Genomic DNA, 12,592 nt, shown 5'->3' with positions numbered 1-12,592 from the left:
TTAAATAAGATAAATGGTCAAACGTTGATTAAACAAAAAGAATCGGACGGAGTATTTTATTATGATTTGGTAGTTATGGTTAGGTTTGCTCTACGACCATACGCAAACGAAGGCAACTTGATGAAACTGAGGTAGAAAAGAAATGGAAACACAGGTGACCGAGCTGAGGTGGAAGTGGAAGCTAGTGGCAGGCAGGCGAGCTGGTGCATGATGCCGTGAAGGAGATAGATGTATATATTGGTACCTACTTTGAGGCAGCAACTTTATCTCACTTGATTAATTAGTAGCTTCTCCCTGGTGCTTGTTTGGTTTGTACTTTGTAAGATTGTATAGTTTCTGAGACATGTGGCCCAAAAATTTGGAGGTACACTTTTAGGTCGAAATGGTTGAGATTTTGGTCAGTTAGTTAAATTTTAGAACCTTCCTGGACCTTTGTCCCACGAAATACTTTCCAGAAGATGGCCAGGTCAGATTCATATTGGACTTAAGCTCTGCTACAAACTGAGTTTTGCGAAATAAAATCAGGTGAGGCTAGGTAGCCAACATAGAGACGATGCCTAAGTTGGTGAGCAACCAGACCACTTAGAATTAGGCCCCTGTCCATGTTCTCTTCGAGTAGCGGACTAGCCGAGTTTGATTCCCTTGCAAGTAAATCTGACAGGGGATTCTCTTGTTTATGTGTGTATTTAGGTACAGATTTGTTTCCAGCTACTAACTTCCGAGAGCGTCCAACATCATTAAACTTTGACCGAATAAATAGATAACTGCATAATCATGATTATATGAAAATATTGGTAGGCCCTGTATATGTTTAAACCTAAGGAGCACGTTGCAAACTTGCAATACCGATTGTTGGATAAGAGGTAGATAATTGGAATCCCAAAAATCATGGGCGGCTGGTGTTTCACGAGAGGGAGAAATGTCCTCCTCGAATTGGATGGGCAAGTAGAACGGCCTAGTGACATCTTAGTAATGGGATATGAGGCTTGTGCTTGTTGGGTGAGCAATCTTGATGTGCTTCTCTTTATTTTAGCCGTCAAAAGGTGCAGGTGAGAAAGGTACGTTTTACCAGCAAACCACATCATCAAGGGTCCTAAGCCCCAGATCATCTCATCAATGGATCATATTCACTGCCGTCCATTTTCGTTGGGTCCCATCGAAGTGGGAAGGTGCTCAACATATGATGCAAGATTAGTCATCATAGAATCTTATGACACACTACTGGATAACAAGAATTGTCATTTAGAAGACATAATAATTTGTGGAATATCTGAAAGTAACGTTTAATCTTTGTGATAAAAAAAGGTTTGAACTCGACCTGAGACAGTAGGTTATCAGAAGAGGATTACTTTTTGGTAGAGGGAGGAGGAGGATAATACCAAGGAATTGAGAAGCGAGAACTGAGAACCAGTGCATTTTCTATTGGAATTGCGCAAGAGCAACCGCATGCAATCTAAGCCATCCATTGTACCAGAAGCTCATCAGGATATTTTTCATGGTAGAGCTTTCATTCTGGAGCGTTTGAAGTGAACATCACGGCATCCCAAAAAAGAACAAAAATGCATTTAACAGGTAATCTCTCCGCAGTGGGCCAAGCAATCAAATTGCAAGTCAGCAGAATCTACCCAGTTGAAACTATAAAACCATGCAAAATTTGAGTATACCAAGAAAACCCTATGCAACTTTCATGTTGAGACCCAGTATTCTTTTTCTTTCATTTTTGAAACAAGGACAAGCATGAGCAGTAAAAAGAAAACCTATTCTTTCAGAGCATCGCACACCTATGTGCCTCCAACACCAGATAGAATTTCATTTTTAGTATTCCTTCTGGGAAAATGAGGGAGAAAACCTGAAAACCTCTTTTCAGCAGGGAAAATTTTCTACTCATGAAGCATCCCCACATCGCTGAAACATCAACAAAAAAAACTCAACTTGTTAAGCTAGACAGTCATAACTGAAGTGGTTACGAAACCCATCAAGATACAGCTTCACATCCACAAGTTATCAGCACGATGAGATCGCCAGTCATGTTGCTTGGTAAAATTATAGCATTACTTCATTAGCCCCTGCACTCCTCAAGCTTCTGCTGCAGCCTCACATTGTGACGTAACTGCAAAAAAGATAAACATTATGTCATGACAAAATGGTTTGATACTCGATAAGCATGGAATTTACCTGCATGCATTCCTGACATAGATTCCTCACTAGACTTCCATTGCAACATTTAACTAAATCCTATGTTTCGGTAATTTAGCAAGTCCTCATCAGAAGTACAAAGATGATGGCACCCAACACTTAGTTGGCAGGTCAGACCGTTAATCTATTTTGTTGATATGTCAAGGCATCTCATTAGACCACTCATGGCTGGGGAATGTTTTTTAAATGAAACTGAATGAATGGGACGCAATTTAAGTGCAGAGTTAACCATGGATATATTGAAACTTGTTCATGAAATTAAACCCCTATACATGTAAATTGTGTAAGGGAAGATAATAAAAATGATTGATGGGATTAATAAAACATAATAAACACTTACACAATCAGCAATTTCTTCCTGTTTCAGAGGTGGAACTATTTCATCCTCTTTCCAGCCAAGAGAAACCAAGAAAGCCATCTCCTCTGGACTAGGTCTGTCTTGAGCAGGATAGGATTCCTCTTCCCCTGTTCCAATGGGCTCAAACAACAAATCAGCTTCATCATCACTACAATTGAACCCCATGGAGCCATTATCCATTCCTGCAGGTATGATGGATGGAGTGGAAACAGCATTGTTTGTATGAGGCTTCATATATACATCTTCTGCGTCAGCAATTTCTGATGAAGAGTTAAAGTCCCTGTTGTCAGACAGAATCTCTTGCATTCCCTCATCAAAAACATCACGAGGTTCCCAAGGCGGATTGATTTCATCGTTGTCAGAAAGGTGCTGCTGTGATCCCTCACAAGAATTTGCTTCCTCACAGGAACTACTTCCATGTTCCATACATTTGACTCCAGAATTAAACAATTCAAGACAAGAGTTGTGTTGCTCATCAAGCAATGCAGATGAAGACACAGTAGAAGTGCATGAACCATTCAACGATTTGCTGCGTAGCAACTCAAAGAATTTATGCTTATCTTTTGCACTTGATTTTCTCTCATTAAATGATCCTTGCAATTGTAAAGGGAGACCATTAGTAACACCCTTTAGCTTTTGGTTGACGAAAGGCTTTCTCAGTGGCTCCACTGAAGAAGATCGGCCTAGAACAGGGCTCACAGGATTGCTAGTACTGTCTTTGGCAGTGTTTACAATACCATTCTGTTCACGACTAAGGACTTGAAAGCTTCCTGATTGAGATGGCTTTACAAGCTCATGTTTTACTGGGGCACGAATAAAGCTGCCAGAAATCTGTATTGGCACTTGCGGTGCAACCTTGATAGGGACATTAGAATCTCCAGCTCTTGCACCTTTGGGTTTTAACTTATCTGATGAACTTGATACCTGTACAGTGTTCTGAACGAATTAGTGCAAACAAATATACCACTATTTTCAGCACACGAATCCATAAATAAGTCAAATGAAATACACCCAGAGTACAGCACATTCACTATAAGTTCAAAAAGGAGTGCATCTAGGAGAAGAGATTAGTATAGGAGCCCACAACAAAAATGATATGAACTAGCTCCAAAGTATTTTCATTAATTGCATCCATAGGATCCAAACTGATAGAATAATACAGAAAGGATGAGCAATGCACTCGTATCTTCACTGGAATGTGTTTCACAATTCTATTACAAAAATACTATAGAACAGTATATCGTCTGGAATGGTACAGGTCTGATACCTGGGAACCAGGCCTGATACACATGGGTATCATCCCTGAGACTGATGTATTAGTCCTATATAATTTGAATGGTATACCTTTCAGTAGTCTCCCTCATTGTATTAAGGTTTTCATTCATGTCACCCCAGTCCATAAAAAAGACGCTTTGAATTGGTTAGCTATCCAAATGTAGAAAATATATGCAACTAGCTACAAAGCCCAATAGAAAACTACATGCATTTGTGTTTAAAGAACTACCTCCAGATACAGATCACACTATATCAAGAGTTACATCCAAATACGATAAATCCCCGTCATTATAGTTTAGACCCACCGGAAGCTTTAGTGATTTTGTTTCCTGGATATGGATATCTTGGCCCTTAAGAGTTTTATATTTTTACAATGACAAGAAATATGATGAAACATTTAACAGGGAAAGGTAGTTAAATCTGGATCCTATAAGCAGAGAAGTGTTGGTGGATAAACAAAAAGGATGTGGTAAGTATACAGAAGCATGAAACACAAGAGAATCCAAATAGTACATTGAAGCAATCAAGGAAGTAATAAATACAGGAAATCTGAAAAAAAAAAACCTTTAATGCTCTAGCTCTTTACAAATGATAAGTGCTTAGATCATTTAACTAAGAAGATTGGAGTGAGCAATCAAAATCTATACCCATTAATGATAATGGAAACTAGACAGAAACAAAAGGAAATCATTACTATTAGAACTGAGGTAGTGAGGTATGTAACTTATAAGAGACGTACAGAAATTTTGTTCGACGAAGGTGTCAGAGGTCTTAGGATGCACTGCTTCATAGTTCTTTCCTCAATCTTATGAGTATCGATTGATAACTGGGTAAAAACGCATAAAATACTAGTTCAGTATGGTGAATGTAATAATGAACATGTCAAGAAGAAACACATACATATATCTTAAATATTAAACTACCTGGGGTGTTGTGGAGATTTTTAATGGTGCTTGCATTACTGTTTCAGCCATACTTAATGCAGTCCCACAGTTTGGCCCTTCCATTTGCTTACTGGAACCAGTGCGTAACAAAGAAGAGGAAACAGTAGAGTTGGTTGGTCCACCAAGTATAGGAACTTCTGCTAGCGCCGAATTACGCCCATCAGGTACAGGACCCAAAGGTATACTCTGAATTGGGTTGCTAACTCCAGGAGATGGAACTCTACCTACATCTTGTTTTCCATTCTTGTCCTCAAAACCAAGGTGTGGGAATTCTCGCTCAAAGGAGATGCCACCAGTAACCTTTCTTGATACACTACGAACACCACTGTCTAGACTTTCTCCTATCGACTGATTCAACGTATCTACCTTTAAACGAGTATGATTAAGTCTGTCCTTTTCAGTTCTGCACGAGCTGAATGGCTTGAAGCCATCATACAAGGGATCATCCGGTGGACCCAACTTACTTTCCCAATTACGGGAATCAGAGTCCTTTTCACACCCCCTGTCCCTGTTGCTCCTTCCAAAACTGGCATAGCCTCTTGACTTTGCTGTACCATCTCGGTCATGCCGTCTAGGCCCAACTGAGCCAGAACTCCTTCGAGAGATGGACTGTTGGGAGCTCCGTTCACGATCACGACCTGATGATTGGTTTCTTGACGAAATGTTCCTAACTTGATCAGAATCTAAGCATGCAAGAAACAGCTTATTAGCATAAAACAAACCAAATCGTCAAGTGGAAGGTAATTTCCCTAGTACAGACTAGTTGATCCAAGCACATGTATTTGGATGGTGAGCTAACTCATGCAACACTATGTCAAACTAATTAGAAAGGCATTAAAGTAGCAATAATTGGAAAGAAAATAATGTGCACCCTGACATAAGTGTAACAGCAGCAAATTTCCTAAGCACTGAAAGTAAGCAATGATAGAAAAAATATGTAGCATCATGCTTACATGATGATTGCTGCATAAAACCCAAGTTATAACAGGCAATGACATATATCAAGTTTTTAATCAACAGGCACCAGCAACACCAACAAAAAAATCACATATACAAAGAATTTCTTACATAGAAACAGCTACTTGCGCCTAGTTGGTCCTAGTTTTTCTCTGTACTCTGATGTAAAACCGGTATCCCCGGTCACATTTGTTTTGTTCCACTGTGTGGCTTTATGAAAAGCAGGGCTTTGGAAAAAGCCTTTTCTCAAAAAAAAGAGAGAAAGAAACAGCTATTGCAGTTACATTGTTGCATGAACTGAGGTGGTTTAATAGGCACCAAAATGAAGGCACCATAACTAAAGAAGTCTCCTAACATGATTCTTTAACTGCCTAGCACAACCAATATAAATGTGTAAAACGTGTATCAGTTAAGGCTCTAGGTCTCATGTAACAAACCAAATAAAACATTTCTGGTATACAGCATTAGTCTTAACATAACAAACAGCAGCAACAATGCATAAGAAGAGTTGAACAACGGCTGTTGTCACAAGGACAAGGTAAAAAGGTAACCCGGAATTCCTCCACAAATCACAAAAGGAATCGCAGTAACAACACAGAAATGAACCCAACTAAGCATCAATGCATCATAAGTAACTTAACCAAACCAACAGCCACTGAAACATTACACAATGCATATCTACTGCTATCGCCCGCCACAAAAGCAAGTAATCACACAGGCATTATATAATCAGTGCTAGGCATTGCATGCCATGTAATACAAAGTTGGCATTGAAAGCGAGCTCACCTGCACGCGGCGAAGAAGTTCCAGCCCAGAGGCTCGTGGCAGCCACAACACCATTCCCCCGCACCAGCCATTCCGGCTTCAGCGAGGGTTCACCTCGGTCCATGCCGGGCGGCACCCTCACCCCCTACACTTCCACCAGCACCAACACCTGTGGCGGAGGCAGCTGCACCGTCCACTGATCCAATCCGCCGCCACAAACTGATCTCCCCACCACCACAGCACGCAACAGTTGAACGGCGAATCCCCCCAGCCACCCACCACCCCCGGCCGGGGGCAGCCACGGCCACCACCAGACCCTACCCCCTCCGGACCAAACCCTCAAACCCTAACTTCCCCAACACCACCACGACCTCCCTCCCTCACGCACGCACGAACGCGCGCACAAAACGGAGGGGAAAAAAAACACGACGACGACTTGGGGGGAAAAAAAAACCGCTCCTCCCTCCCTCCCTCCCCCCCTCTCGAACCCCCTCACCCGAGGAGCCAATCCGCCGCGACGCGACTGATCAAAGCGGGACGCGGTCCCCCGCGCGGGGGGAGGGGTTTGAGGGGGCCCCCCTCGGCCGCCGGCGCCGACCACTCCGGCCTCGCCCGAATGGGAAATCTGCGGCGTGCGGCGGGCGGCGGCGGCGGCGGAGGATTGGGGGCGAGAAATTCGCGAGGATTCGTGGGATTTCGGGAGGGTTTCGGGGGCCAAGACGAGAGGACTGGAAATCTGGAATTGGGGCGACGATTTCTGGACGGGATTACTCCCTCTCTCTCTCTCTCTCTCTCTCTCTCTATTTTTCCGTGGAATTTTTTGTGCCTCCGGCTCGGGTCTCTGAATTCCGTGGGAGAGAGAGACGCAGACGCGCAGTGGTGGGAGTGTCTGGGTTTGTGTGGTGTGCTTGTTTGTTCGTCTCGGCGGAAGGGACGCGACGCGAGCGAGAGAGAGAAACCCTATGCTTGCCGCTGCTGCTGACTCTGCCCTTGCCTTCCAACTAACCTCTACTCGGATCGGACGACGGTTGTTTCGTTTCCCCCTGTCCACCACTCGTTCACGCATGGTGACCTGGATTTATCTCTCCACGCGATTCACCAAACCAAACGTGTACTGTGTACAGGCTCTTCCAGTCCAGCATTCCAAGCTTTGATACAACTCTGGAGTGGTTGCATATGGATTTAGGCACTTTTTTAAATCATAGAAATGAAAAAACGAAGAAATAAAAAAAATATGATTCTGATAGGAATATAAATGTGAAATAGAGAATGCAAAACACAGAAAATACGTAGCAATGATCGTTTGATTGGACCATAAGAAAAACACATAAATTTAAGGAGAGATAAAGACTCATAAGATTTTTTTTCATGAGATTTTACCTCTTGTTAAATTTACTCCAAAACTTATATGGGATGAGGCATTCTATTATATAGGGTGCATCCCTTTGATTCAAAGGGCTTTGCAGGAAAAAAAATCTCTAGAAATAAATTCCTCTAAAATTTCTATGAATTTCCTTTGAATCAAAGGGGGCCTTCGATTGCACAACTCTATCCTCTTTTGCCAAATAAATCATCTGTATATCTACAACTCTTATTTAGGGGTATTTAATTTTTTTTGTCACTGTTACATAATGTGTTTACGTATTTATCTCTTAGTTATATATTTAAATATCCCTTAGTTTAAACGAATTATGTATAGCATTATTTATGGGATAGCTCTCCTGCAAATAAAGTTCATGGTAGAAGCAAAATGCAGGAGGAAAACAAACATGGTCGTTTTCAGAGAAAAAATATCAAAACTAATACGCCTAACATTATCCATGCAGTAAATAGATAAGATTTTGCATGGGCCTGGACCGGGAGAGAGATTCTGGCCCATAAAACGATGTGCAACCATTCTTCTCTTCTCCACGGCCCATGCATGCATTCGAGGTGAGATTCCCGGCCCAATCTACCAACAAGAAACTTTACTGCTACTCTGCTGCTGGTTGTAAAAAAAGCTACTCCGTCCCAAAAAAACACCGTCCCAAAAAAACAGATTTTTAAGTTTTTTCTATAGAGCGTTTGATTATCCGTCTTATTTAAAAAATTTATTAAAAATTAAAAAAAACTAGTGACAAACAAAGTACTATTCATATTTTACCATATAATAACAATAAAAATATAAATCATAAAAAATTTTAAATAAGACATAGAATCAAAAATTCAATCTAAAACGCAAAACGCCAAAATTGATTTATTTTAGGACGAGGGTGTAGCTGTTCACTGTTGTGCCTTGCTCTCAGTCACTCATTTTCAACATTTCTTTATTCAACATCTCTCCCAACCCCAAGCTAATCCTACCTTTGCTCCACGCCCATAGCAGCTCCACCTTACAAGCCAGACACCAAGCGACGGAGCTGCATCCTCCAGCCACCGAGCAGCAACGCGACGCATCTCAGTAGGCGCACGAAGCGACCCGCCCTCCGCACGTCGGTAGCGATGGGTGTGAGCGACCTCAGCAGCTACACACATGGCGGCCACCCGGTTGAGGTTGGTTGCGTGCTCCTTGACCCCGGAGAGGTCTGAGAGAGGGAGTCATAGCACAGCACCCTGTGAGGGTGGGGAGGGGGAGGGGCGGGAGGTCGACGGCGAGGCTGCTAGCTGTTGGCGGCGAGGGGGGAGCCCGTGACGCTGGAGGAGAACATTCCCGGGCATAGCCGTAGCACGGGAGGAGCAGCGGCGGCGCCAGCCGAGTGGGAGGAGGTTGTTCACGGCGAGGCTGTTGTTGGCGGCGAGGGAGAAGGCTGTGACGCTGGAGGGGAACACCCCCGGGCCCGGGGGCCGGGGGAAGGTCGTACCACGAGAGGAGCAGCAGCGACGCCGACCGGGTGGGAGGAGGTCATCGACGGTGAGGCGCAACGGCGACACCGGCCGGGTGGGAGGAGGTCGTCGCAGTGTTGGGAGGTGGCCATGGCGCGGAGGGGGGTGTGGGAGGTCGCCGAGGCGCGCCAGGCGAGGGAGAAGGATGGCAGCGGTGGGGTGGGAGATGTGAAAGCCGGACCGACAATAGCGGCCCCACATATCAGGGAGGTCGACTCACAACTCTGGCCTACATGTCAGCGAGTAAAAACGGTGGCCGGTGGCACATTCAGTGTCACCTGCCACCAGATCTTTATAGGCTATAAATAGAGATAAAAGATTTTTTATAATAAATATATATAATATTTTAGATCTATGTAGATTTTTATACGAAGAGTTTGTATTTGTGTATATATAAAATAAAGTTCGTATGTATAACTTTATATGTATAAAGATTTTTCCATATATATATATAAACTTTACAACAGTGGTCTTAACTTTATAGGTATAAAGTTTATATGTATAAAGATTTAGTTTATACGAATAAAGTTTATATTTATAGTTTATATGCCTAAAGTAAACAAGTGTTATATATATGTGTACGTATTACGTATACGTGTGTTTGTGTGTTGTGTATATAGGAGAGTCACACGTAGCAGGCTGGCAGCTGGTGAACGGCGGCCCGGTCAGTTTGGTTGGGCCGGTGGGCGTGTGGGCCTCCGAGAAGAGAGGTAGAAGCGACGATCTGATCGCTCGCTGTCTTGCGGGGTTAGAGCGGCTCTCCAAACGAGGCGTCTTCTCGGATTCTCGCGTCACTCGTGCGTGCCCTCGCCGCCGCTCTCCCTCCCTCGCGCGCGCGCAACAGGCGGCGACGGCGCGATCGCCCCGGTGATCTCCCCCCGCCCCCCGCGTTTGAGATCCCTTAGCTCGTCTTCCCGCACCGCCCGTCGTCCCTCGCCGGACGACGTCCAGATCTGAGGTACGAGAAGAGGTGCTCCACCCCCCCCCCCCCTCTTCCGCGGCTGTAGATCTAACTGGTGATTGGTTCTTCGGTATGCTGTGCGTGGCCCACTGTCGTGGTGTTGTGGAGGAGAGAGGATTGATCCATTGCGCACGTGACTCTTCCATTGATCAGTGGCGCATTTTTTGTTCATGTATTTTACAGTTGGCTGCAATGGGTTTTTGTTAGTAGTAGTGGAAGTAACTTAGATGATCAATATGAAGATACATATGCCCATATCACATTTGATGAATTTTCAATTGTAGAAATTGGCAGTTCCGAGGTAGATCAGTCATATATATGTTATGCCCTGCTTGTTTTCTTTTAGGAAACAATATAATCTTTTAGTCTTTGCTTGCTCTCTGGAATGCATTTGCTACTTCTTTTTACACCTTTATCTTGTGCTTATTTCTGACAATGCAATTACTCCATATATATTGTGATGTGTATTCTTTATTTGAACTCACGTTCTGATTCTGTTTACACCAGTTTATTTGCATGTTGTTTCGTGTCTTTGTTAACGTGGGAGCTATGTAATATTATTTTAACTTGAAAGTATTTGACTAGTTTGAGCACACAATGGTTCTTACTAAATAGAAGTGTAAAAGGTACAAAAGACTTACAGAGCATAAAAGTGCAATTCACTTGAAATGTGTTTAGTGCTTCTACCACGCAAAGCAAATGGTACATGTAAATAGTAGTCTGTGATTGAAACTGGATAGCTATGACACATCATTTTGCAGTTATATGTAAACAAAGAGAATACAACCCAGAGTATTGCAATTTACAGAAGAACTATTTTCCTTTCATTATACACGCAATATAGCTTTTGTAAATCACTATATTCTAAGTGCCACTTCAATAGTTGTTTGTTGTGGTTTTCCCCATTAATGTTTGCATGATACTAGAGAATGAGCACCGCACTTCGTTTATTGTGATTTTCTGATTAATATTTTCATGCTAGCAGAGAATAAAGGGCAGGCTTTTCTTGTTATCTGGACATTAGCTGAATGTGGCTATATTTTGATACAATTGTTTTATATCTCTTTTCACAGTTTTCTCAAGAAATGGCTAGAACTCCAAGAGACCGTAACCAGAAAACAAGAAAGGCATCCAAGAAAAATGGATTGCAACTAACCTCAGAGAAAAAAGACTGGAAAAGTGCCACTTGCTCGATATGTTTGGAGCATCCACATAAAGCTGTGCTCCTCCTTTGTTCTTCTCATGACAAAGGCTGTCGTCCATACATGTGTGACACCAGCCATAAGCACTCTAATTGTCTCGAGCAGTTCAAAAATGCTTATTTGAGGGGAACACTAGCCTGCGAATTATCAGGTGCAGCGGCAGAACCCAGCAAGAAGCTAGAGGAGATGGATCTTGCATGTCCTATCTGCCGTGGGGAAGTTAAAGGTTGGACAGTGGTTCAACCAGCCCGAAAATTTCTCAACCGCAAGAGGAGGAGTTGCATGCATGAGGGATGTTCATATTTTGGATCATATACAAAACTGTGCAAGCATGTGAAATCCAAGCATCCTTCATCAACGCCTCGTGAAATTGATGCTGCAAGATTAGCTGAGTGGAAGGAGCTTGAATATGAAAAGGAGAGGCAGGACGCAATAAGCATAATTACATCCTTGAATCCAGGGTCAACAATTGTGGGGGACTATTTCGTTGACCCCGGCAGTGACAGCAACGACTCGTTCGACTCGTATGGCTATAGCTCTGATTCTCTCACATTCTCAGATAGCAGTGACAGTGAATCCACAGATTTTGACAGCCATGGGAGTGATGGAGAAAGACCAAGGGAAAGTACCGTAAATGTATCACTTGGTGATCCTGGCATTCAGCGTAATGGTTCCAGCAGCTCTCGGCGGCCATTCCGTGTTGTTTCTCCGTCAGCCCGTGTAAAACACTAAAGATCCATAATTGACAGCTGATGCACTATAGGGTGATGAATGGCGTAACACGTTTTGTGAATGTCGTCTGGTTAGCATCCCATTCCCTTCTTTATTATCAAAGTAAATTAAGCAACAGGTTAGGCTAGTTTGGTCGATCCTTATTACGTCATGGGAAAAAGAACTGTAAATCCTAGCCTCAGTTATGCTTAGTTAAGCAGCTATATGTTTCATCTTGCTCAGTGGGATCTGCAATTTTAAAAGCTCTTTTGGATCCTTCAGTGTTCACAACGTACTGGCAGTTTTGTTGTCTAATAATCTCTTGCATGTAATTAGTTTAGTTGCCGGCTACTTAAATCCA

General features: G+C 43.0%; 2 protein-coding genes across 3 annotated transcripts; one reads left to right on the top strand and one right to left on the bottom strand.

Annotated features, from left to right (window-relative positions):
• Positions 1-1,629: 1,629 nt before the first annotated feature.
• On the bottom strand, positions 1,630-7,467 carry LOC102700888. The gene is made up of 5 exons (XM_006652276.3): positions 6,517-7,467; positions 4,753-5,456; positions 4,569-4,655; positions 2,537-3,478; positions 1,630-2,110 (listed from the first exon to the last, which is right to left on the bottom strand). Exons 1-5 carry the CDS (start codon positions 6,617-6,619, stop codon positions 2,060-2,062), a joined length of 1,887 nt encoding a protein of 628 aa, XP_006652339.1. The 5' UTR covers positions 6,620-7,467; the 3' UTR covers positions 1,630-2,059.
• Positions 7,468-8,845: 1,378 nt separating this feature from the next.
• Positions 8,846-12,552, top strand: LOC102711528. Of its 2 annotated transcripts, none has more exons than XM_015836910.2 (2): positions 8,846-9,027; positions 11,392-12,552. In XM_015836910.2, exons 1-2 carry the CDS (start codon positions 8,977-8,979, stop codon positions 12,250-12,252), a joined length of 912 nt encoding a protein of 303 aa, XP_015692396.1. In that variant the 5' UTR covers positions 8,846-8,976; the 3' UTR covers positions 12,253-12,552. The 2 variants fall into 2 exon arrangements, with proteins under 2 accessions (XP_015692396.1, XP_040379506.1); XM_040523572.1 differs by lacking the exon at positions 8,846-9,027 and adding an exon at positions 9,913-10,315.
• The last annotated feature ends 40 nt before the right edge of the window (positions 12,553-12,592 follow it).

Source organism: Oryza brachyantha, chromosome 4, assembly GCF_000231095.2.
Source record: "Oryza brachyantha chromosome 4, ObraRS2, whole genome shotgun sequence".
NCBI classification, from domain to species: domain Eukaryota; kingdom Viridiplantae; phylum Streptophyta; class Magnoliopsida; order Poales; family Poaceae; genus Oryza; species Oryza brachyantha.
Note: the sequence above shows the minus strand (reverse complement) of the source record. Positions and strands in the feature narration are given on the sequence as shown.